This window comes from Lonchura striata, chromosome 19, assembly GCF_046129695.1.
Source record: "Lonchura striata isolate bLonStr1 chromosome 19, bLonStr1.mat, whole genome shotgun sequence".
Classification (NCBI taxonomy): domain Eukaryota; kingdom Metazoa; phylum Chordata; class Aves; order Passeriformes; family Estrildidae; genus Lonchura; species Lonchura striata.
In genome coordinates, this window is record NC_134621.1 from 3,244,937 (window position 1) to 3,268,541 (window position 23,605).

Below are 23,605 nucleotides of genomic sequence, written 5' to 3' on the forward strand. Positions count from 1 at the left end.
CCAAGCTGAGGCTTGGGGTTGTTCATGATAATCTCCTTTTTAAACATGGAGGAAAACAGCCTAACAACTCTCTGCAGGTTTTTGTAAGCGGTTTAGAGCTGCTGTCTCACGTGGTTGGAGGAATGAGAATGTGGCACTGTTGATTGTGCTGCCAGGGCAGGGTGGTGGTCAGCCTGGTGGCCAGCTTGACGCCACATCTGGGAGCCACAGGCAGCAGCTTGAGGCTGTGGAGTTGGCACCATGGTTTGATGGAGCTGGCTCCTCCATCCCAGCCCAGAAACGCTGGTGAGCAGAGCAGCAGCACCTGGGGGTTTGAGATGGGAAGGGAAGCAGTGATGGGGAGCCCTGAAGCATCCATCTCTTGTAAATAAAGGAGCCACGAGGGCTGAGCTGCAGAGGGCAGGGGACTGCTGGGCTTCCGGAGCAGGAGGGGAAGCACACAGTGAGTGAGTGAGTGAGTGAGTGAGGACGGAAGCACGCAGCTCGATCAGCATGTGATGTGTGCCCGTGGCTTGTGCCTCAGGGCTGTGGCTCGGACTGGTTGCCTGTGGAAGCACTCACACCACAGGCAGGAATCATTGCCTCCTTTTCTAAACTCTGAAAACGGGTTTATTCCCCACTTGAGTAAAATGCTTCAAGCCTGGAGCATCCTGCGTGCTCAGAAGGCACCTGGCCACCTCTCTGACAGCTCTTGGATGGGTGTGGTTTAATGAAGCAGAGTTAAGCACACTCTGCTGTTTTTGTGTTGTTGGCACCCAGGTGGGAATGCAAGCTGAGAAGGAAACATAACTAGTTGGTAGGTGGGCCTGGGCTGGTGGCCAGCCTGAAACTGTAGCCTAGGGATGCAAGGGACAGACAGCTTGGGTCTGGCAATGCCAGCCAGCTGCTGGTGATTGCAGCTGAGTAATAGGAATGTCCCTTAGGTATTTTGGTGTTGCAGGGTCTGTGGCACTGACTCTTTGTGCCAGGTTGAGCCATCTCAGCTTTGGAGTGAGCTGTGCCTCACATTCCCTGGCACCCACACATCCAGCAGGGACCTGCCGCCTTCAGCACCAGGGGGTCCCGTGGCAGCTGAAAAAACCAGCAGTGCCTGGGTCATGCTGGGATTATATCCAGTCCTGGCTTTGCTGAGACTTGTCCCATCCCCTCGGAGGGGAGAACTGTGCCCCTGTCACCTCCTCTGCAGGTTGGATCCATTTCCACAGCCTGTGGTCGCTGCTCAGCGTGCCAAGGGGAGAGGCCCTGGAGGCTACGTGTGCCGCAGTCCCCACAGCCAGCTGTTCTTATCCAGGAGCTGTAGATTCTCTCTTTCGAGCTACAAATGTCTTTGTGACACCCTACTGGCACGATTCTCCAAGAGAGCTGCTCCCAAAACTTGAAAGGTTAAGATGGTTCAAACTTCTCCTGTGAAAACGTCTGTGAATACTCAGCTTGGTCAGCTGTGCTTTCCCACCCTGATACACCACTGTTCACTGCTCTGAACCTGCTTTCTGTGTTTGCATGAACCCATCCCACAAATCTGGAAGCCCATGGTATTTCCATCCTCTGTTGTGTGGAGGGAAGTTATCCACAGTGTCCTGCTCTTCTGGGTGCTTGTAGCTCTGCAGAACTGGTTGCAGCATCATTGAAAGGTGGCCAGTGCTTGGTGTTTCCTGGATTTACTCCCCAAACATTGCCATTTTGCCTCTGACTGTGTGTGCATCCCTAGAGTGTGAGGTGGTTTGGATCTATTAATGGGTGGCCGTGGCAGAGGTGCTCCTCCTGGCCTCTCTCTGGTTCCTCTGCAGCCACTGAGCATCAGGTCTGTGACCAACCCCACTCCAGATCACCAGCAGAGCATGGAGCTGCTGGGTTTAGCCAGGCCTGGGGTGGGTGAGACATTCCCAGTTCAGCCTCTGCGAGGGTCCTTTAACCCTTGTGTGTCTGCAGTCCTGCAGATCCCTGTCCCAGACCCTCAGGGAGGATTACCAACCCCTGGCTTTGGGATTTTGGGGAGTCCATGGCTGTCCTCACATGCCCTCCCCGCAGTGTCCCAGGCTGTGGCAGCCTCGTGGCACCAGCACAGGAGCTCCAGCAGCCCCTGGCCAAGCCCATCCCAAAGCACACATCATCCAGCTGGCTGAAGGAACAGGAGGGTCCCTGGGGGGCTCCCAGGGGCTTCCCTCCCTGCGGGGTGGCTTTCATCTGCTGCTTCACAGATGTTGGCTTTGGCTCGTGTCTGACATGCATCAATTACAGAGCAACAGCCCCGAGCCTTTGGCAAGATCAACTTTGGAGCAGCTGTCCTGAGTCAGCCGTGCCTGAGCCGGAGCTCTGGCTCTGTCCCTGCTTGGTGCAGTGCTGCCCTGGCCATCTCCACATCTCCTGTGCCCACGTGAACAGGGTTTTCTTGGCAGGGAAGGTCTAAATATGGCACAAGCACTTGTTCCCATGTGCTTGATGTTTATCCAGGAACACTTTAGTGCGAGAGAGCTGCAGGCTCTGAGCTCTCTGCCCTGTCAGTGAAGTGATGGCCCCTTGTGTGAGGGACAACAGTTGGGTTAAGGTGACTATGGTGAATCATGTGAGGTCTGGTCCTGCTCTTGCCAGGGACTCGGTGGCACTCAGGGATTTCAGGCAGTAATGGGGTGTTTGTTAACCCGTCCTTCCTTGCAGTGCTCCAGAAGGGTCAGCTTGGTGACACTGGCTCTGACAGCACCACAGATTTCACATCATCCCCTCAGAGCACAGCAGGTCACACAAATCCAGGATGTGCCCATGATGCATCCCAAGAATCCTCTGCTCTGCTGCAATTTATTTCTAAGATCTTTATTTTTTTAGACAAGTGACTCCTGGGAGTGCTCCCTGCCACTTGACACAGAATCCCTGTGTGCCACTGAGTTGTTCTGTGCTTTGGCTGCACTCTCCTTCTGCTGGCACAAACCCCTTGGAGGCCAGTGTGACACTGGAGTTTTGCTAAGAAAAGGCAATCTCAGGACTGGGAAGCTGAAAAAAAAGAAACAAAACTGCACGTTTGAGCTGTGGCATTTCCCTTGGGAATTTGCTGGTGCTGCTGGGGCATCCATGGCTTTGTATCCCTGCTGTCCTGCAGACACTCCTAGCTGCAATATACTGATTTTATTGTACTTTATCCCAGTCAGGACCCAGGTGCTTTAAATCACAAGCTCCCCACAGACCAGCTGGAGCACATGGGCTGCCCTGACAGGGGTGCTGCTCTTCCTGTGGCTTTGGTCTGGCTGGAGCCTGGTGACCCCTGAGCCCTTCTCCTCCCCCTGAGGGCAGTTTGGTGAGGAGTGTCTTCTCCCTGTGCTGGGGACAGTTTTCCTGCACATCCCCCTGCCCAGGGACAGGTTAGCCCCTCTGCACACTGCCAAGTTCTCATTTAGGTGCTGGAGATACTCTTGGCTTTTATTAAGTGGAGGATGGCTTTCTGCTCTATTTAATCTCTTATTTTCTCTGCACCTTAGCTGCCCGATGTCCCAGTTTGCTGTCCCATCCTTGGGGCTGTCCCATGCACACAAGTGGTGCCTGGAGGAGTTAAACCCATTGCATAACCCAGTGTTAATGCTGGTGGCAGCATATTTTCCACATGATTTAGTTGTCGTTTTGTTGGGGTTATTTTTAATGTTATGCAGGGATTTTTTTTTTTTTTTTGCTACTTTTGGCCTTGCCATTTTGGAACGGGGCTAATTTGGGATTTGTGGTGAGGCCTCAGGCACGCTGGGCTGGTTGATTTTGTGAAGGGCAGTGTGGCAGTGCAGTTCCAGCTGTGCAATGTTCTTGCTCCCATGGCAGTGCAGTTCCAGCTGTGCAGAGTTCTTGGGAGGAGTGGGATGGTCCCATGGCAGTGCAGTTCCAGCTGTGCAAGGTTCCTGGGAGGAGTGGGATGGTCCCATGGCAGTGCAGTTCCAGCTGTGCAGGGTTCCTGGGAGGAGTGGGATGGTCCCATGGCAGTGCAGTTCCAGCTGTGCAAGGTTCCTGGGAGGAGTGGGATGGTCCCATGGCAGTGCAGTTCCAGCTGTGCAATATTCTTGCTCCCATGGCAGTGCAGTTCCAGCTGTGCAGGGTTCCCTGGAGGAGTGGGATGCTCACATGTCTCTCAGGGACAGCATGTTTGCTCTTTAGAAGCTCTGTGAGTAATGCTCAGCTGCACAGCTGGGACTGAAGGTTGGAAAAAAGTCTTCAAAGTGACCCAACAGTCTTTGGGATTAGTTCTAGACTTTTTTTTTTTTTTTCTTTTTATTTTCTGCTTTGCCTATATTAAGCATGTGGAAGTGTGCTGTGCTTGCAGGAAGAGTGTGGTTCCACCTCACAGACCCCAGCAGGGTCCAGTCTGAGACAGCCAGAGGAAATGGGATGATGGGCTTGTGTTTGGAGGAGCCCCTTTGGCCCAGCCACACTCCTACAGAGAGAGGGAGGGAGAGAAGAGCAGGCAGCACATCATCAAAGGCCAGGAATAAGTAGGGTGAGATGAACTAAGAGCTGTGTTACTGTCTGGAGGGGTGAGGACTTTGCAAATAATAATGTTTTTATTCATAATAATAAATGATTAAAGAATAATAAATAATCATTGCAAAACACTGAGCAACAACAAAATGCTCACTTAGGCTGGTGGTGCAGGGACCCAGGCACTGAGCTGCAGCAGCCTGGGGTGGGGAGGACTCTTAGAAGTGTGTTTTCCTAAAACCTCCCTCTGTGCCTGCATCAGAGGAATGAGCTGCATGTGGCTGATGCCTCCAGGAGCTTGCAGGGGACTGGGATGATCTTGTGCTCACTCTGCCTTTGGGATATTTGCTGTATCTGCTGTGGGTGATGCAGAGCAGCTGAGGCTGGCAGGGGACAAGGCCACATCACCAAAGTGCACCTGGGGCACTTTGTCCTTGCTGGCAGCTCCTGCCTGGTGCCTGGGGGAGTAGATAATTCCCTCTTTTTTCTTAAAGAGCCGTTGGCTGAGGCAGTAGTTTTAAATTTGCTTCTCTTGAAGAACTTTGTTAGGCTGGAGCATCTTGCAGGAGAGACAGGCAGCCTGTCTCCGAGGGAAGCTGAAGGGTTTGGGTTTCTGAGCAGATATGGACAGAACGGGAGCGAGACCACAGGAGCTCCATGGCTGCGTGGGTGTTGTCTGGCACAACATGTCTCGATGCAAATGTGTTGGGTTTTCCACAAGCCAGGGCCGGCAGCCTCTGATCTGCGTCAGCTGGAGCTCGAGGAGGGCACGTGGCAGTGGATGCCAAGGACTCCCTGTGTCTGCAGAGCCAGCCAGCTCCCCCAGAACGTGGCTGAGCCTGTTCACACCGGCAGTGTGCACTGTGCTGTGATTCCAGCGGTCTGGAGGAGTGGGATGTGTAGCTCTGCCAGCCTTTAACAGCTGTACCTGGGCACGGGGCTGTGGGGTAAAAGCCTTTGTCACTGCCAGATGTGGGCTGAGGATTTTCTGGGTGCTGGTCCTGCTCTGTGGCAGCAGATCAGCTGCTGGGGGATCTGGTGTGCTCACACCCCTACAGCAGCATCCCTTTGCCATGGCAGGTTCGGTGGAGTGGGCAGGGATTGAGTAAAAACAGTCAACAGAGAAAGAAAATCCCAAATTTAATGTAATTATTATGGAGGAAGATCCCACACACCTCCTCTCTCCCAGCCTGCTGGTACCGTGAGTCTCTGCACGTGCTTTACTCCTGCTTTGCTTGCAGCAGGCAGCTCCTTGCCAGGAGTGATGCCTTGTGAGGCTGACCTAGAACAGAGACTAGATGAAATTAAAGAATAAAGCAGGGTTCCATTACAAGGTTTTAATGAGTACACCTTGGGCAGCACAAGAGCCCAGCCAGGGCTACACCCAAGATGGACCCAAAATGGTCACAGAATGGGTGATTGATCATGGGGTCTCTCACTTTTGTAAGTTCTGCTCCATTTGCATATTGGGAGTTCATTGTCCAATTCCAGCTTTAGCCCATCAAGTCCCATCCTTCTTGTTTTTCTCTCTTCAGACAACGTTGTTTGTGCTCTTGGGCCTGAGATTTGGATGATTTGTCCTTGGTGCCCAGCTAGAAGGAGACCAAGAAGGAATTGTTTTGTCTCCCTACTTTGTACAGAGAGCTCGCCATCCCCTAATACGAAGCCCAGACCCACAAGCTAAAGCAGGAAAAAAAAAAAAGCTAAAAGAGAATCTGAAAAACATAAAAGCCAAAAGCTGAGGCGTCAGGAGCAGCCCCTCTGAGCAGCTGTGTTCTGTGTCTCCCCCCAGGTGCAGAGGCCGTTCCCAGCCACGCTCCTGCCATGACGGACGCTCCGCGGGATGCCGGCCCCAAGCCGGCGGCGCCGGCGCGGCCGGACAAGCCGGCTGCGGATTTCGGCTACGTGGGCATCGACGCCATCCTGGAGCAGCTGAGGAGGAAAGCCATGAAACAGGGCTTCGAGTTCAACATCATGGTTGTGGGTGAGTTGTGCCTGCTGCCTGCAGCGTGCTCAGCCGGGTGTTGTCATTGTGCCACCACAATGTTTGTCCCCTTTGGAGCCGCCTCGGGAGCAGCGCTGAGAGCTGTGCCTTGGCAGTCAGCAAACCCTGCTCCTGAGGAGCTGACTTGGGGTCAGCTGGAGTTAAAGATGTCTGTATGATGTGTCCTCATCCTCCTCCATCTTGGGGTGCTTTATCCATAGGCACATCCAACAGGAAAGCACCTTGAGGGATGTCAGGGCTCACAAGAGCTCCCTTGACAGACACAAAGAGACCCACTGCCTGGAGCTCTGGCAGTGTGTCACCCTGATTTCACCTGTCCCCAGTGTGCCACACAGCCTTCCCCTCTCCCCAGGTGCTCCATTTAACAGTGAGCAGGGGTGCACTGAGAGCTCTGTTTTGGCTCTGCATGCCCAGCTCCAGGCCTGTTAGTGCTTGGCCCTGTGTGTTTAGGCAGCAGAGGACTGGGAGCATTTCCCCCAGCCTGGTCCTTGTGTTTCTTACAGCCCCACAGTGACAGTCAAAGAGAGTTTTCCTGTGCTGGATTGCAGCCATTGGTGATGTTGCAAGCTTGGTTCTAAAATTGCTGTTTGATTAGGGAGTGGCGTGATGCCAGGAGATGATGCTGGTTGGTCCTACCATTGGCTTTGGCAGCCTGGAGGACCCTGAAGGATGTGGGTGAAACCCTTGCTGACTCTGCTTGTCACTGTGGGACAAGGGCATGCTGGTGGCAATGCCATGATAGTTGGCTGTAATGTGTCGTGGCAGAACGGGGCCATTGGGTCCCCATGGTGTGTGCAGGATCTCTGCAGTGTTTGCAGGGGGCTCTGACCTTTCAGGAGTTAATATTTTTCTGCTCCCTGGGTTTTGAGGAGTTAATTCTGTTTTCTGTACTCTGGAAAAATTGTTCTCCAAGCTCATGGGACAGCTGTTCCTGGAGAGTCAGGAGCTGCTGGTGTCCTTTCCACACAGATCAGCATCAGCTCTGGGATATGAAGCATGAAAATGCTTTTCTAAAAGTTGTTTTTCTAAAGTTGTGGAATCTCATGTGCTTCTTGGGCTGTTGTTTGTGGGATTCAGAGAAGCTCCTGGCATGGACCTGTGTCTGTGCAGCCAGCTGGGCTGATTGCAGCAGCAAGTTTGTCAGGGAAGCAGCAGCAGATGCAGCAGGCCTGAGGTTTGGAGGATTGTTGCTGCTGTTAGTCCTGTCCAGATAAAGGCTTGCCAAGCTGCTCCAAAGCCTTCCCTGTGGAACTGGACAGAGCAGACTGCAGGAGAATGAAGGCATACTTGGGATGCTTTTTCCTGGGGTTTCCTGATCCCATTGCCCTGCTGAGCATCACCACAGCCCTTCAAACATCCTCAGCACTGTCTGCCAGTCCTTGGGGTTGCTGGGGTTTTTCCTGGATGCAGGGAACCAGCTCTTAATTTGCTGCTTTGGAGCCAGGGAGGGGCTTTGCTACCTGCAGCATCCTCCTGGCTGGGCTGGACTGGAGCTCCTTGGCTTGGGGGGAGCTGCAGGGGGCAGCTGCTCCTCATCCCTCCCTCCATCCCTCTGGCAGATCTGGTGCAGGCTGAGTCTGTCAGCAGCCCCATCTCCTGGCCCCTGACAGAGCAGGGAGTGCTGACTCTGGGTTATCCTGCTCTCTTCCAGGTCAGAGTGGCTTGGGGAAATCCACGTTAATCAACACCCTCTTCAAATCCAAGATCAGCCGGAAATCTGTACAGCCAGCTGCTGAGGAGAGGATCCCCAAGACCATTGAAATCAAATCCATCACTCACGGTGAGGCTCTGCAGGTCCCACCTGCTGCTTTGGCTTTAGGTCCTGCTCTGCCTTGTGTCTCTGGGGACTCACAGAGTTTTGGACCTCCATAAACCTCCACTCTTATCTCTCTGAATGGGTTTTTACCATCCAGAGATGCTTGCAGGGCTGAGAAAACATCTGTTTTTTATTTATTCATCAGCATTGAGTAATTGTGTTGGAAGGGACCAATGAGGTGGCTGTGGGGGTGGCATTTCAGGGTGGATAAGGGCTGGATCCCTTTGGAGGGCTGATTGGTGTCTCTGAGGAGCTGTGAAGGTGCATTTCTCCCCTGGGAGCAAGCTCCATCACTGCAGCTGATTTTGGAAGGGTGGGCTTGGCCAGAGCACCCATCACGCAGCAGCTTTCCTCTCTTCCAGAGATTGAGGAGAAGGGGGTTCGCATGAAGCTGACAGTCATCGACACGCCGGGCTTTGGGGACCACATCAACAACGAGAACTGGTGAGCTGCCCCTCTGCCCTGGCTGCAGGGGGAGGGCAGGAGAGCCCCAGCACACCCTGACCCCGTGCCCAGGGCTGGAGCCTGGCACTGCTCTGTGGGCAGGAGGAAGGAGTTTGTTGTGGTGGCAGAGCAGTGCCATGCTCCCCGTGAGAGCCACAAACATCCTGCTGTTCCAGCCATGAGACAACCTTTGTTTGTGGCTGGGAGCAGCTGTGTGCCAGCAGGGCCAGTCCCCAGACCCTGCTCATGTGGCTCTGGAGGCTGAACTCTTGCCCAGGATCCCTGGCACAGTGTCTGGCTCTGCAGGATGGCCCCCAGGCTGGCAGGGCTGGCCCATGGCAAGGACCTTGTCCCCACCACCAGCTGGCCTGGGCTTGTGGGCTTTGATTTGCTCATGCTCCTGTGCTGCGGCATCCTACAAGGAGCCAGGGCACGGTCCCAGCACTGCTGCTCCGCAGCTGGGTCCACAAGGAGAGAAGGGAGCACTTTTTAGGCACTTGCTTGTCTAAAGCAGCCAGTAAATCCCCTCCTGCAGCAGTGCATGGAGCTGCTAAGCAGTGAACACCTGGGGTTTGTGATTTAGGAGATGCTGAGCACCGCGGGCTCTGCAGTTCTCCTTCATGCAGAAGGTCAGGGTGATCCAGGTCCCTCACACCATCCTGTGTTGCCCTCTCTCTGCAGCTGGCAGCCCATCATGAAGTTCATCAATGACCAGTACGAGAAGTACCTGCAGGAGGAGATCAACATCAACAGGAAGAAGCAGATCCCTGACACACGGGTGCACTGCTGTATTTATTTCATCCCAGCCACGGGCCACTCGTACGTACCTCGCTGTCCCTGCTCCCCTTGGCCTTCCCTTGCATGGCCCAGCAGCTCAGCCCTCAGGGTACTTCTGCCCAGGATTCTCCCATGTTTTTTGGGGCTTGAGGAGCTCCAGGACAGCTTGAAGCCATCCTCAGGGCTGTATCATCTGGAGGCTTTGCAATAACCCAGCAGAGCTGCTGTACCCCAGAGAAATGTGGTATTTCCTCTTCTGAGGGGCCTTGAAATCCTCTCTGAGCTCTTGGGAGCTGCTGCATTTGCTGTGTCACCTGGCTTGATTGACCAAGGGTGGACACATGTCTCAAACTGGATGGAGAGGCTACTTTAGCAAGCAGAACATTAATATTTTTTTTTCTTTGTCCCTGACATTGTAAGGGGAGAAGCCAGTTTTCCTTGTGCTTCCAAGGCAGCAAGCACCCTCACCCTGTAAGGGTATTTTGTAGGTTGTTTGACTAGTTTGCAAGTGGGATGCTGTTTATTCAGCCCAGAGTTCTCCTGGCTCTGGCACTTTTCAAGTGACAACATCAAAAGACCCAGATCTCACTCTTATTTTTTTTTCCTTTTCTGTTTTATTTTTTTCCCTCCTAGGCACACAGCCCACCCTGGAAATCTGGGACACTTAAAATGTCTTGAAAAATGTGACTTAAAGTATCACAACAGAAAACGAGACCTAAGTTTCCTTTTGATTTGTGTCAATTCCTTCCACTTCTGGCTCTGTCTGCATTGGGGATGTTTTTGGGTCTGTTTTCAAAAGTAAACTTAAGCCTCCAGCACTGTATTAATGTCAGCCTTTTCCACTTCCCCATGTGGAGATTTATTCCAATAGAAAAGACTTTGTTTTGCTTCTGTCAGTGGGTAGACCAAAAATGCATCCTTCACTGGAATAAAATGACTGCATGGGCCAGTAATGCCCCTCTTGTGTAACTGATCAGGAGCAGAGGGGCTGATGAAACATTTATGGTTGAACACAATAAAACAGAGAAGGTTTCAAAGGGAAATGACATTTTTAGGCCAATCTAACGTGTTGCTCCCACTAATCTCAGCCCAGATCTGCAGCCCCTGCCTCGGCAGGTCTGACTTGCAGCTTTAGCTGTGCTCCAGCTTTTCCTCAGCCCTGTGGCTGTTTAACTCTTGCAGAACCCATCAGATGCTCAGAGGGCTGGGCGTGCTGGGTGCCTGGCAGTGCAGGAGGGGATGTGGAGCCCCGTTCCGTGTCCCCCGGCGGAGCCTCTCCAGCCGCGCTCTGGTTTCCCTCACCCGCCGGCCAACAGCAATTGTGTGGATTTTCAGCTGCCTTTTTTCCTTCTCTCCAGTGAACATGTGTTTCCAATATCCGAGCGAGCCCGGCAGTTGGGGGCTGTTGTTGCTGAGCCCTGTGCTGATCCTCTTTCCCTGCAGGCTGAGAGCCTGGCTGGGGCTGTCCCCCCCTGTCACCGGCTCACCCATCCCCTCCTGCCACCTGAGGGGCAAACCCCACTGGGAGGGGGAGGTTGATGGGAAATTCTGCTTCTCTGAGAGCTCAAGCAGGCTTTGGAGTTCCTTTCTGCTCTCTTGTGAAGTCCAAATGATGTTTTTCATCTCATCAAAGGGTGACTTGGGCAGCTCCCCTGCAGGAGCTGCTGCGACAATGCTGTGGGGGAGCCTTGTCCTGGGGTTGTCACACACAGCTGGGTGCAGGTTTGTGCCCTAGCCGAGGCAGCAGGGTATGAGAAGGGCATTGAGGTCCTTGCTGTGGTGCCTCTGTGTTCTCCAGGGGTGACTGGGAGGATGGCAGTGGCTGGTAGAGCTGTAGAGACCTGCACTGGGCACGTTGTCACCCAGCTCCAGAGAAGCCCAGCATGCCCCCATGGCACCATCCACTCACCATCCCAGGTGCTTGGTGCTGCCCTCCTGGGATGTACCTGCACAGGGTGTTTGTGTTGCCTGGGGAGATGCTGCTGATGTAGATGGGCATGACACAGGGCTCTCTGTAAGTGCTGCAGGCAGCTGGGTTAAGCCTGCAGTGAGAGCTTGCTTTTGCCTAGATAAAAAGGAGTGAGGGATAAAAAACAGCAAAGTTGGGGCAGAGATCTGGAGGCCAGAGTATAGGATTGCTTGGCTCAGTTTCAGTCTGGCCCTCCCATCCAGGCAGCTCCAGGGTTAATTAGCAGAGAAATTTCTGCTGCATGAGGGAGTTCACAAGGGAGTTCAGGACAGGCTTTGCAGCCCATCCAGTTCACACACAGCCTGTAACACTCCCATGTAACCGTGCCTGTGAAGGCTGAGGATGGTGCTGGCAGGGGCTTCCAGCTGCAGCTGCACAGGCTGGGCTCTGCCACCCAATAAATATCCCTGCTCTGACCCCTGCAAAGCCCTGTTCAGCTCAAGAATGGCTCTGGAACTCTCCCTGGCCTCATCAGCACCTCTCCTGCCTCTGCCTGAGCTGCTGGCTCAGGAACTGCCACCTACTCTCTCTTTGCCCTCTGGCTGCCCCTCTCAGGTGCCCAGCAGCTCCCTGGAGCAGGTGATGGGGCTGGGCAGCAGTTGGGTCCTCACTGGTGTTTGCTTAACACACAGCTCAAATTCCTGCTGTTAGTTTGGTCTGGGGCACAACCAAAAGGAAATAACTTCACAGCTCACTGTGGATTTTCATTCCTGTAACAGCACTTCAGGGGAACCAGCAGGAACGAGCCTGTGCTTAGATCCTGTCTGTGCACAGTGGCAGAAATAATGTGTGTCCTGGGCACCACAATGTGTGCCCAGACCTGGCAAGGTCTGCACAGCCTCCCCCAAGGCCACTGCAGGAGGGGATGAGGGAACAACCAGCACCACCTGGAGTGGTTTGAGCCCATGCTGCACCTCCTGCTCCAGCCCATCCACTCCCCTTTGAGCACCTCCACCCCTCCCAGCAGAACCCAATACATTTATAAGTTCATAATATCAGGGACCACTTGGAGAAGGGGAGGAAAATAGGTTAGTTATTTTCTTGAGCCTTCCTTTCTCTTCTGTGATGCACTTGGAGCAAATAGCACTTGTCACCACCTTAATCCATGGCGTCTTCACATGAATGTGATGTGTAGCTACAGGCAGGCATTGTTCTTAGTGAAAAGGTTCATTTCCTTTTACATAATTAAGGTTTTGGGGAAGCTACCTACCTAGCAGGAGTTGATAGTTTATCTAGAAACTTGCAGAAAACCCTAAAAACATACAGTTTGCTCTGCTGGGGAGTCTCAGGGTGGTGCAGGAGGTGACCTCCGTGGATGAGGCACTTGCAGGAGCCTATGGGAGCAGCAAGTTGTGTCAGAGGTGCCTGGGGGCAGATGGGACACGGTCACTGTGCCTGGGGGATGCTGCTGGACACAGCAGGGCTGTGGGCAGGCCCTGGCTCTGCCTCCTCTCCTGGCTCACTGTGGCATCCTCGGGATGAGTGAGGGATCTGAGGGATGGAACTGAGCTTTTAACATGTAGATTGAGCAAATGTCTGCCTGATTGTGGATTCATCTGCATTGGCTCCCTATGCATCCTGGTCTTTAAAGGAAAAGCTGATGAAAGAGGCAGGAACACAGGCTCAGTGGGGAAGAAGCTTTTAGAGAAGAAAAATTATTTGGAAAATAGCAAAGAGAGAGGAGGGAAAAGAATTCTGCTGGGAAAGGAGCATTACTGCATTACTTCCTTGGAGGTCTGGGAAATACATTATGCAGAGCTCCAAACAATGTTTGCCAGCAGCAAGTCAGCTTAGATGTGTCCATGGGGGGGTTCCTTGTGGTTTTTTCTATTCTTTTTCCCCTTTAATAGCCAAAATCTCTCTTTCCTGGGGCCCAGGGTGATCTGTGACCCTGTGTTTGTGTTAGGACCTCGTTTGTCCCTGTGCTAATGATGTGCTCGGGGCTGTGTGTGTTGTTGGTGTGTGGGGACAGGATCCACCTGGCACAGTCCAGCTCCATCCCTGGGAGAGGGGATGACCAGGGGAGGGTTCAGCTGGGTCACCAGTGCTGCCTGCTCTGGGGCAGCCTTGAGCTGCTGTTTTCAGGTCAGCTGGAGCTGAGTGGGTCTCTCTGGAGCTGAATGTCCCTCCCTCAGCACTGGAGCCAGGTAGAAATGTCCCTGTGGGATGGGGACACTGCCTGGTGGCTGCTGAGGGGCAAGATCAGTCCCTTCCCCTCTGCACTCCTGTGCCTGGGTCTGCAGGGGTCTCTGAGCCCTTTGTAGGGGCTGAGGAGACCATGGTGGGGTTTGGCTTGAGTGTGCTGGCAGTGGGTGCTCTCCTGGCCCTTCAGTGAGGGCTCATTTCCATCACCTCCTGCCCAAAGGTGATCCTTGACCCTGGGGCCTCCAGGTTTCCTTTTCAAGGCAACACCTACTCAGCTGTGCTGCATGTCCCTCCTCCTCACTTTCAGAGCCACCGAGTGGAAGCTGCAGCACCTGGAGGTGCCCCAAGGAGGGTTTTCTCCTGGTTTGGGACCCCCAGCAGTTGAAACATCTTCAGGGAGGACTGAGGAGCAGGGAGGGGGATGATGGCCAGGTGCCTTCATCGCTGTCTGCAGGCCTTGGATGTGGAGCAGTGTGGAAGTGGAGCTGTGTCAGTGCTGTCAGCAGGGAGGGATTTCCCGAGGTGCTGATCACTGGGGTTATGCAATCCCTGCAGCTTTCCTCTGCTGAGACTTTTGTTGTAGAGATTTTCTGACATTCTCGCCCTCTGGAACAAGCAGCATCTCTTTTGTGCTCTGTGAGCCCCTGGAGAATGTCCAGAGCTTTTTTTTAATCCCAGCTGATGAATGTGAGAGGCACTCCCAGCTTGTGCATAACCACAGACTTTAGGGTTTACTTTAAGTAAACCCTTTCATACAACCTTTTTGTATGACCCTTTGAAAGAAATGTAGAGACCAATATGAATTATGATTGTTGTGTGACATTGATGGAGAACTTAAAAGTTTCCTAAATCAAAATTTTGTGCAGGTATATGATAAAACTTCAGCATTGAGTTTTCTGGATAAAGTATCTATATCACTTTGAACAACATAAATATTAATTTACATTTTATTGCTTTTGTATCACCAGTGTAACAGTTGCTTCCAAATACTCTGGGAGCAAATAAATGATGAAGCAGATATTAAATGGGGTATGCAGAAATACTCTCAGTAAGTTGTCCCAAGCAACTACTGCTCAACACAGCGGGGAGTGTGAGCAGGGACAGTCATATGTGGCCATTTCCAGGTTGTGCTGTCCCTGGATGGTTGGTGACAGCTTGGCTAGAGCTGGGACAGGTTTTGATTTGTACATGGCAGCAGGCTGGCCCTGCAGCCAGCACCGCCCTGCTCTCACCCCAGCTCCACCAAGGACACCAGTAGCTCTGGGCAAGTTCCTGCAGTCCCCGGTGGCCCTGCAGAGATAAAAGCCCTCTGCCACTTCACAGGGCTTTGGGAGGGTTCGCAGGCGATAGCGGCAGCTTTGAAAGGGAAATGTTTAAAGTGTTGTCAAACCCTCTCTTTGCTGTTGTGCTTTTAAGAAAATGTCTTTACTTGTCCTATCTGAAAGGAAGAGATTCCCTCTCTGTCTGCATTTCCAATGTCCCTCCCTGCCAGGGGATTGCAGCAGCCTGGGAGTGCAAATCCCCTTTTTCCTGCTGTTTTCAAATCCCCTTCTTCTTGCTGTTTTCCAGGAATGCAAATCCCCGTTTCCCTGCTGTTTGCAAATCCCCTTTTTCCTGCCGTTTTCAAATCTCGTTTTTCCTGCTGTTTTCCAGGCTCAGGCCGTTGGACATCGAGTTCATGAAGCGCCTGAGCAAAGTGGTCAACATCGTCCCGGTGATCGCCAAAGCCGACACGCTAACGCTGGAGGAGAGGGACTACTTCAAACAACGGGTAAGGGGCTGCTGCCCCTTCCCCGGGCTCCCAGCTGTGCTAGCCCATCCCCTGCTGCCTCTGCCCCCCTCGTGGCTCTCCTGGCAGGGCTGTGCAGGCAGGGCCTGGCCGGGAGCCCAGCGCATTCCTCCGGCTGCAGCTCGGAGCGATCCCGCGTGGCCGCAGGGTAGGCCTGCTCTCCAGGCACTTCTTGTGTTTCTCTTGGATCTTTGTCAGTGCAGGATAAGTTTGGGAGCTCCAGGCCTGCTTCTCCTGCCTCCTTTTGTTGTTGTTGTTGTTATTTTCAGGCTGGTTTCTGTTATTTTGGGAGGTTGATGCATGTAGGGGCTAGAGAAGCCTCTCTCTGCAGCATCGTGCACTGATACAGGAACCAGTCAAAAACATGTGGGTTTGCTGAGCTCAGCTGGGTGAGGTTTAAGAGGGAAGCAAGGTATGAAATTCCCGTGGTTGGGAGCTGAGGAGGGTCTGTGAATGCACAGCAAGGCATGGGCTGTGCTCTGAGAGGTGGAGGTGGCCCATTTGGGGGTTTGGTAAGGCCCTGTAAATCCGTTTGTGTGGGTGGTGGATGTGGCTGCAGGCGTGTTGGCCTCAGCATTCCCTGCAGAAGTAAAAACCACCAAGCTCCTTGATCCATGAGTCTGACCTGGGAGAAGTAAATGGAAAGAGAGTCTTGCCAAAAGGGTAGTTTTAGGGGCCACTCCTTTGGTTATGGACACCTTAGCCAGGGGTAGTCCCATGCCCCTGAAATACCCAGCCTGGTTTTGGGGGCTGATCCAAACTCTCCAAGCAATTTCCTTGGCTGGAGGCTGGCTGGGAATGGAGCTGAGGGGTGACCCAGGCTGGGCTCCCTTGGCTTGTCAGGCTGTTTGCACAGAGCTCTGCAAGGAGCTGGTGAGGGGACACGGAGGGGTGAGCCCTTGGTGCCACATCTCTCTGTGGTGGCTTCTGCAGGCTGCTGGCTCCACTCAGAGGTTACCAGTGCTCCCATCCCTGTGTCTGTAGGTGAGTGGCTGGCTCTGGTGCTACAGTCAGTCTGGGACCTCAGATGTCACCTGGGCACCCTTGGCTGCTGATACCATGGAAGACCATGGGGACAGTGCCTGGCTCTCCTGCTCTGCACTGCCTCAGCACAGGACGAGCTCATCCTATCTCTGATTGCTTCCTGATTATAACCAGACCTTCCAAATCCTTTCAGATGGAGGGAGAACACGTAGCCACATGGTGTGTTTGCTCCCAGGAGATGAGAGGGCAGGAAATCAGACCAGCTGGGCACAGGCTGGGATCTTTTCCACTCATTCATTCCAGTGTGCCTGCATGTGTGCTTCCAAAAGCAGAGTCCTGTCTGCATCTGGGGTGTAGCTGGTTCAGAAAGATGATAGGTTTCAGGTTTGGATGGGGTGGGCAGGGGATGTGAAGCACCAGCCTGGCTGCAGGTTGGTGCCAGTGCTGTGCTGAGGGAGTAGAATGTGCTCCCTGGAGTTGGCTTTGTTGGGTTGTTCCCCTAAACCCAGTGTGGGGTTTGGTGGGGGGTGGGAGGCCCAGCTGGGGGCACCCCCTGGGCTGGATCCACTGCTTTGCCAGCCTGCACTGTAGGACTGGTGTGGAGTTGTTGCCACAGGAAGTGGTGGGAGCTGCTGCCAGCCTGGGTTTGGGTTTGCAGCATCGTAGGAGAAGGTTGATCCTTCAAAACTCCCTGTGAGCTGAGTCTCCCCCCAGGAATCAGATTTCAGCATCTCTTGGCCTTGCACAGAGGCAAAGTCCTTAGAGTCTGCCCTTCCAAGCTGTGTCCTTGTCCCCCCAGATCACACTTCTTTTCCAAGAAGTGTAAACAAACCCCAGAGAGCAGCAGCTTTTCACCTTTGTTACAAAGCCCTTTCACCTTTGTTACAAAGCCCTTTCACCTTTGTTACAAAGCCTTTTCACCTTTGTTACAAAGCCTTTTCCCTTTTGTGTTACAAGCCTGGCAGCTGTGTTCCCCTTCGCTTGGGCAGCTTGGGTTGTCTTGTTTGTCTTTTCCAATCCCCAAACAACATCCAGCTCATGTAGCTTCATCTCACTCTCTGCCTGAGCTGTGCCTTGGCACCAGGACCTTGCAGAGGTTCCAGGGCAAGTTCTTGGTGGGTGTGTGGCACAGGTCTCTGTCCCCCAGGGTGGGCCGAATTTAGGATGGAGGGGGAGGATGCTGCTGCTGTGACTGGTGGGCATCACTCAGAGACCCTCTGGTAGCAGCTGCCATGGTGGGAGTGCATCTCCTGTGCCTGCCTGTCCTTCACCTGTCCCTGTGCTCTTCCCTCCTAGATAATGGCTGATCTCCTGGCCAACGGGATCGACGTGTACCCCCAGAAGGAGTTTGATGAGGACTCTGAAGATCGGCTGGTGAACGAGAAATTCCGGGTCAGTGCAGGGGCTGTGGCTGGGCAGACCCTGCAGCTCCAGGGGCTGGGCATGTCCTGGGGGTTTCCTTCCAAAAGGCCTCTGTTTTCTTCCCAAAGCTGCTGTGCCCTGTCCATGGGGTTTGCCCAGCAGCAGGGATCCTGCCAGAGCTCAGGGCAGGGGTGGAAAGAGGGTCGGAAAGGCTCCTGGGGAAGCCTTTCCATACTCTTTTCCCATCTCCACCCTGCCAGGTGCCCTCAGCAGAGGGGTCCATGGCCTCTTCCCCTGCCCCAGGCTCAGGAAACAGAGGTGCCTGCCCATCCCTGGCTAGGGCAGCAGCCTTCCCAGCACTGGGGTGGAATTTCACCTGTAGGCTGCCTGCAGCTGGCAATTCCATGCTGCAGGAATCAGCCAGCAATTTTTTTGGCACAGTACAGTGGATTGGACAAATTTGAGGAAGAAAAGCATCTTTTAGGGACTCTGAAGTTCAAAGACACTAACTTGGATCAGGAAATGAGTTGGCCACAGGTTGCCAGATGCTGAGGGAAATTCCCAGGGAAATTTTGGGATCCCTTTGCTCCAGCTGTACCTGGTGCCTGCCAATGAGGGACTTGACCAGGCTGGGTTTGGGCTGGTTTTAGGCTGGGCACATGTGCAGGAGATGCTGGTACCCAGTCCTGGGCTGCCTATGGGCCCTGGCAGGCAGCACTGCTCAGGAACATCAGGGGCAAACCAGCTCATCCCATGAAACCCCTCTGGAAACAGGAGGATATCAGACTTTGGTCACTGGTTTGGTTTCCTGATCAGTTCTCAGAAGAAATCACAGCCTTGTTTTTCCCTTTCCACAGGAAATGATCCCATTTGCAGTGGTGGGCAGTGACCAGGAGTACCAGGTGAATGGAAGAAGAATCCTTGGGAGGAAGACCAAGTGGGGCACCATTGAAGGTACCTCATCCTTGCCTCCCCTCCTGAGCCCACCTCCCTGCCCTGGCAGAAGGCAATAAAGTCCAAAACCAGCAGTAGAAGTTGAGCTGGATGTGGTGCTTCTCTGCCCCTCCAAAAAAAAGATAATTTTCCTGATGTTTGAGGACAGGAAACCCTTGGCCAATGCTCCTGTGCTGGGTTCCTGGGCCTTTGTTTGGGGGGCTGCTGAGTGCTGGAGGGGACATTTCTGGGGGTCTCATGGCCTGGCTTGTTCTTCTTGTACATTTAATTGCCTGATGGCAGGATTTGAGGGCACACCAGTGACATCCCCACGTCTCAATCCCCTGTTGGAACCTTCCCCTGGGATCTGTACCCCCAACATGCCTTTGGTTGGTGGCTGTGTGGGATCTCTTCCCTCTTTCTTTTTCCCAGCGGCATCTCCCTTTTTTCTCCCCCATTTTACAATAATGGTTTAAAGGCTAGATGAAAGCTCCTGGCTCCAGCACATCTACACATTTCCCTGTTGATGGTTTCTTGCAGCCAGCTGGCTCATCTCCAGTGCCACCCCTCTCATCTTCCTCCCCTTCACTTCACAGGTTCCTCTCATTTACGAGTCTTTTTAATAGGAATCCTGTGTTGAGGGATGGTTTAACAAAGCTGGCAGGAAAATCAGTGTATTTTGGAGCTCTGCTGCCCTCTCGTGCTGTGTCCCTGAACATTCTGAGTTCAGTGGCATTCATTAAACCCTCACTTTCTACTTGTGAAAGCATCTGCCTTCAGCACAGGGAGATCCCCAGGACACAGCCATGGCCACAGGCAGCCTTTGCACAGCAGTGTTTGTGTTTTGCCACTCCTGCATGATGTTTAGTGGAGGAACTCAGTGATCTTAGAGGTCTTCTCCAACAAGAAGGATTATACTATTCTATGTACAGGATTGTTTAGGTAAAAAAAAAAAAATTAAAGAGGAGTTCTTCCTCTAAATTGAGTAAAATTAGGGGTAAAATAGCAGCTGTCAGACTGATTGTGGTGGAGCAGCACCCCTTGATTTTTCCCTATTGCTCCTTCTGGCAGCAGAGACCTTTGCCAGCAGGAGTTCATGTCCTTGCACAGCCCTGGCAGCCCTCAGCAGCGTGCCTGGGATACTGCAGGATGCTCGTGGCTGAGCTACAGATGAAACTTCAGTGGAGACACGCCTGGTGCTCACTGCACAGCTCACCACAGCCCTTCCCCTGTCTTGTCTGGGGTTCTGGGGCTTGTGCTGGGGGGCTGCTGGGAGCTCCCTCCTTGGTGGGACACTGGGAAGGGGCTGTGGATGCTCAGTCTGACCTCACCAGGGCTGAGCTGGGGCAGGGACCTGCTGATAGCTTTACAGCAGCAGCAAAGAGGACTCCTGAGTCCTGCACTTGTACCCTGAGCCCATCTGAGGCCCCCCACAAGCTGGGGAAGCCCCCAGGTGCTGCTTGGCTATGGGGGCTCACTGATGGCTTTCTGTCTCTTGCCAGTGGAGAACACAACACACTGTGAGTTCGCCTACCTGCGGGACCTCCTCATCAGGTCAGTGCCCTGTCCCCAGAGCCTTTGGTCACCAGCTGGCATCCAGGGAAAGGGGACAGCCCAGCACAGCTGGAAGCAGCTGCTGCTTTGCTCTGCTGCTCATCCCTCCATCCCTGCCTTCCCTCCCAGCCCGCTGCCACACTGCAGCCCCTCTGCAAGGGGTGGCCCCACTCCCTGGGGACTGAGTTCAGGGGGGAGAGGAGCAGTGGAGGGGTCAGGACACACTCCAGGATTGCTGGCAGTGTGTGGCTCCAGCTCACCTGCAAGCAGCTTTTGGCCTTAGTGCTCCCTCACCAGTGCCAGATCCCACCCTCAGTTCAAAGACATCACCCTTCACTGGGGTTTTGTTGTGGGGTCTGGGTACCTCTTGAAAGAAGTGTCCCTTCTGTGGGGGAGAGGGAGGCTGAGCCCCCTGGGCTTGTTAGAGAGGAGGCATGGGATTCTCCTCAATCTGGCTGCAAAGTAAACTCTGGACACATGATCTGTTGCTGGCAGAGCTGTGTGGGGCTACAAAACCTCACCTCAGGACTGGCAGGGTGGGGAACTCCCTGGGTAGGTGTTCTGCAGCCACAGGTCCTCTGTGCCCAGGCACAAGTGAAGGCTTCAGCTCCTGCTGCCCAATAATGCTGCCATCATTGCCTTTACTTCCCTCCTGTGCCCTACAGGCCCCATGAACCAGCAAGGCAGGAGGGGACATTGGGACTGGGCGGTGTTTGGGGTGACGAGGGCTGGGGCGCAGAGGCTGGGCTGGTGTGATCTCTCCATCTCCCTTCCCTGCAGGACACACATGCAGAACATCAAGGATATTACCAGCAACATCCACTTTGAAGCCTACAGGGTGAAGAGGCTGAACGAGGGCCAGAGCTCTCTGTCCAACGGCGTGGCTGACAAGGAGCTGGTGGCCAACGAAATGTAACCGTCCCTCGCCGCAGCCAGGACCTCGCTCGCTCACGCTCGCTCTTTCTCCCCTCTTCCCCCTTTATTTTTATATAAATCCTCTGCCACTGTCCCTCTTGCCCTGCTCCCTGACCCCCCTGCCATGTAAACTGACCAAATAACCAGACGTGCAGCGGGTGGCCGCTCTCCCCCCGCTGCGTTCCGTGAGTTTTGTGCTCAGCCCCCAGAGCGGCGTCCCTGGCCCGGGGACCGGCCCTCTGTGGAGGTCGGGCTCTGGCTTGGCCCCAGCTGTGGCCCCCCAGCCGAGCCCAGGGGAGCAGATCTGTGGGGCCAGCAGGGTTGGGGTGCCCTGGGAGCCCTTGCAGCCCCTCCGTGCAGAGGCTCCTCTCCGTCCATTGAAGGCGAGGGCTCCTCCAGGTGAAGGCAGCCTTCGGAAGCAAGGTACGGTGGGATGAAGAGAGCAGCCAGTGCCATCCTTGTGTCCTGCTGCCCCTTCAAGCCCTCTGCAGCCCTCTGGGACCTTCCAGCCCCCAACCCAGCCCCTGTACCCTGTCTACATGCAATAAACTGGGAGTGTTTAGGTGTCACCTCGCCTGTCACCGACCCCCGGCCAGGCAGAGCGACCTGCTTTGGGAGAAGTGCCTTTTCAGACTGAGACCTTGCAATAGTGTGGGAGAGGGGAGGGAGGGTCTGCCTCGCCTGTCTTTGCAGCCTCCATAGAGACTCTCCTTCCCTCTCCCTTGGGCCAGAGCCATGGCTGATGTCCTGGGAACACTTGTGTATTTATTTGTCACTTAGCTGGGTGGGTCTTTGTCCTCTGAAGGCTCTGAGTGTGTTTGTCCTGAGGGGGCTGAGCGTGGAACTTTGTCTCTGCAAAGCAGTGGTGGGAGGCAGAGGGTTGTCCTGTTTGACCCTTGTGATTCTTGGGCTTTTCCCCACAACAGAGGAGGCTCTTGGGTATCTGTAAATTCCTTTTCGTTTCCTGGGTCCCTCTGTGTGTCCAGGGAAGATGCTCCTGTTTTGCTGGTCCTTGTGCAGGGGGTCTGTGCATGTGCTGACCGAGCCCTGCAGCTGTGGGGGGCTGGGGGGTGTTTGTGGGTGCTCCCCCTGCTCTGCCCCCAGACCCTTCTCTTTCTGTGTGTCTCCAATAAACCAGACCCTGCAAGCATTAGGTAGCACTGTGACAGGAGCAGGGGGTCCTGGAGCAAAGCTCTGCAGTCCTGCCCCTCTCCCCAGCTCCTCTTGCCTTTCTGGTGTCTCTCAGTCCTCTCCAAGGGAAAAAGACTTCTGCAAATCACCCATTTTTGGGGGCACACACTGAAGTGGCAGCGTGTCCCATCCTCTAGCACTGGAAGGCACCTGCAGAGCCCACGGGGGACAGAGGCTGGCTCAGCACAGGTGACCAGGAGGAGGCAGGAGGTTCTCTCCCCTTGCTGGGGATGCCCAGGTTTTCAGGGGCTCCCCACACATCCCCCCCAGCAGCCAAAGGGGTGTGGGCAGGGGGTGCATTGTGAGAATCCCTTCTCCCCTTCACTCATATCCCCCCTCCACAACAGCCCCACGGAGCTGTTGGGGAACAGCAGCTCTCTACTTGCTGACTTGCTATATTTTAGCAAAAGCAACAATGAAAAATGTATTAACTGAAAAAGAAACTATATTTCAAGTGTTAAAAAAAAGACTGAAAGGGGAGAAAAACCTCTCATGTGAGGCACTTCTGCAAATGCCATCTTAAACTTTTTTTTTCCTCTAGTTGGTATCTCAAGCTGGGCCAAGCAAGACACGCCGCTTTCTCCTTTGTAACCTGGAAGGAAAAAAAAAGAGAAAATAATACAATAAAAAAACCCTTCATCCAGATCTATTAAAATGGCCTTTTGGGGGTTATAAGCATTATGAAAATTTAGTCCATTTTTGTATAAATAATAGTGTTTAATATGTATTTCCCAAAATAAATGTTTCGAATGCAAATAGAAGGAGGCTTGTTTGGAGATGTCTGTTCCCAGCCTTGGTGGAATCGTTGCTGCATGGACTTTGTAGGGCTGGGTGTGATGGGAGAGTCCAGCCCCAAAACTGCCCTGTTTAGGATGAAAGACAGTTCCTGACCCCCTTGACTCATCCCACCTTGGATACCTGCCCCAGGTACTCTCCAAACTGCTGGAGCTGATTCTGCTGAGCACCTTTGGGCTGATCCTGAGGGAGGCAGGTGGATCCTGTCCCTCTGCTGCCATGGTGGAGCTGTTCCCAGTCTGCTGCCTGGTGCTTTTATGGAGAAGTGGGCTGCCCCTAGTTCCAGGGCAGGCAGCAGCTTGTGTTTCACACCAATGTGTGCACAGGCAGATGGTCTTTTAAACCCTTCAAGGCTGCAGGGTTAGCCTTGGAAGTCGGCTTCCCTTGGAAGATTGGCCATCCTAAAACCACGTTTTTCCCTGGTGTCACAGATCTGACACTGTCCCCTCTGGTTTAATCTCTGTCTCATGTCTTTATTGC

The 23,605-nt window shown here is 53.7% G+C and overlaps 1 protein-coding gene across 8 annotated transcripts in view; it reads left to right on the forward strand.

The window, feature by feature from the left end:
- SEPTIN9 (septin 9) overlaps nucleotides 1–23,091 on the forward strand; it is a 131,501-nt gene extending 108,410 nt beyond the window's left edge. For all 8 annotated transcript variants that reach the window (XM_021535812.2, XM_021535815.2, XM_077787335.1 and 5 more), the window contains 9 exons: nucleotides 6,239–6,430; nucleotides 8,103–8,231; nucleotides 8,630–8,711; nucleotides 9,393–9,530; nucleotides 15,256–15,373; nucleotides 17,672–17,767; nucleotides 18,595–18,691; nucleotides 20,173–20,224; nucleotides 21,005–23,091. In XM_021535812.2, coding sequence (XP_021391487.2) covers nucleotides 6,239–6,430; nucleotides 8,103–8,231; nucleotides 8,630–8,711; nucleotides 9,393–9,530; nucleotides 15,256–15,373; nucleotides 17,672–17,767; nucleotides 18,595–18,691; nucleotides 20,173–20,224; nucleotides 21,005–21,140 — 1,040 coding nt within the window. In that variant the 3' untranslated portion in view covers nucleotides 21,141–23,091. The remainder of the gene's footprint in view (nucleotides 1–6,238; nucleotides 6,431–8,102; nucleotides 8,232–8,629; nucleotides 8,712–9,392; nucleotides 9,531–15,255; nucleotides 15,374–17,671; nucleotides 17,768–18,594; nucleotides 18,692–20,172; nucleotides 20,225–21,004) is intronic.
- The last annotated feature ends 514 nt before the right edge of the window (nucleotides 23,092–23,605 follow it).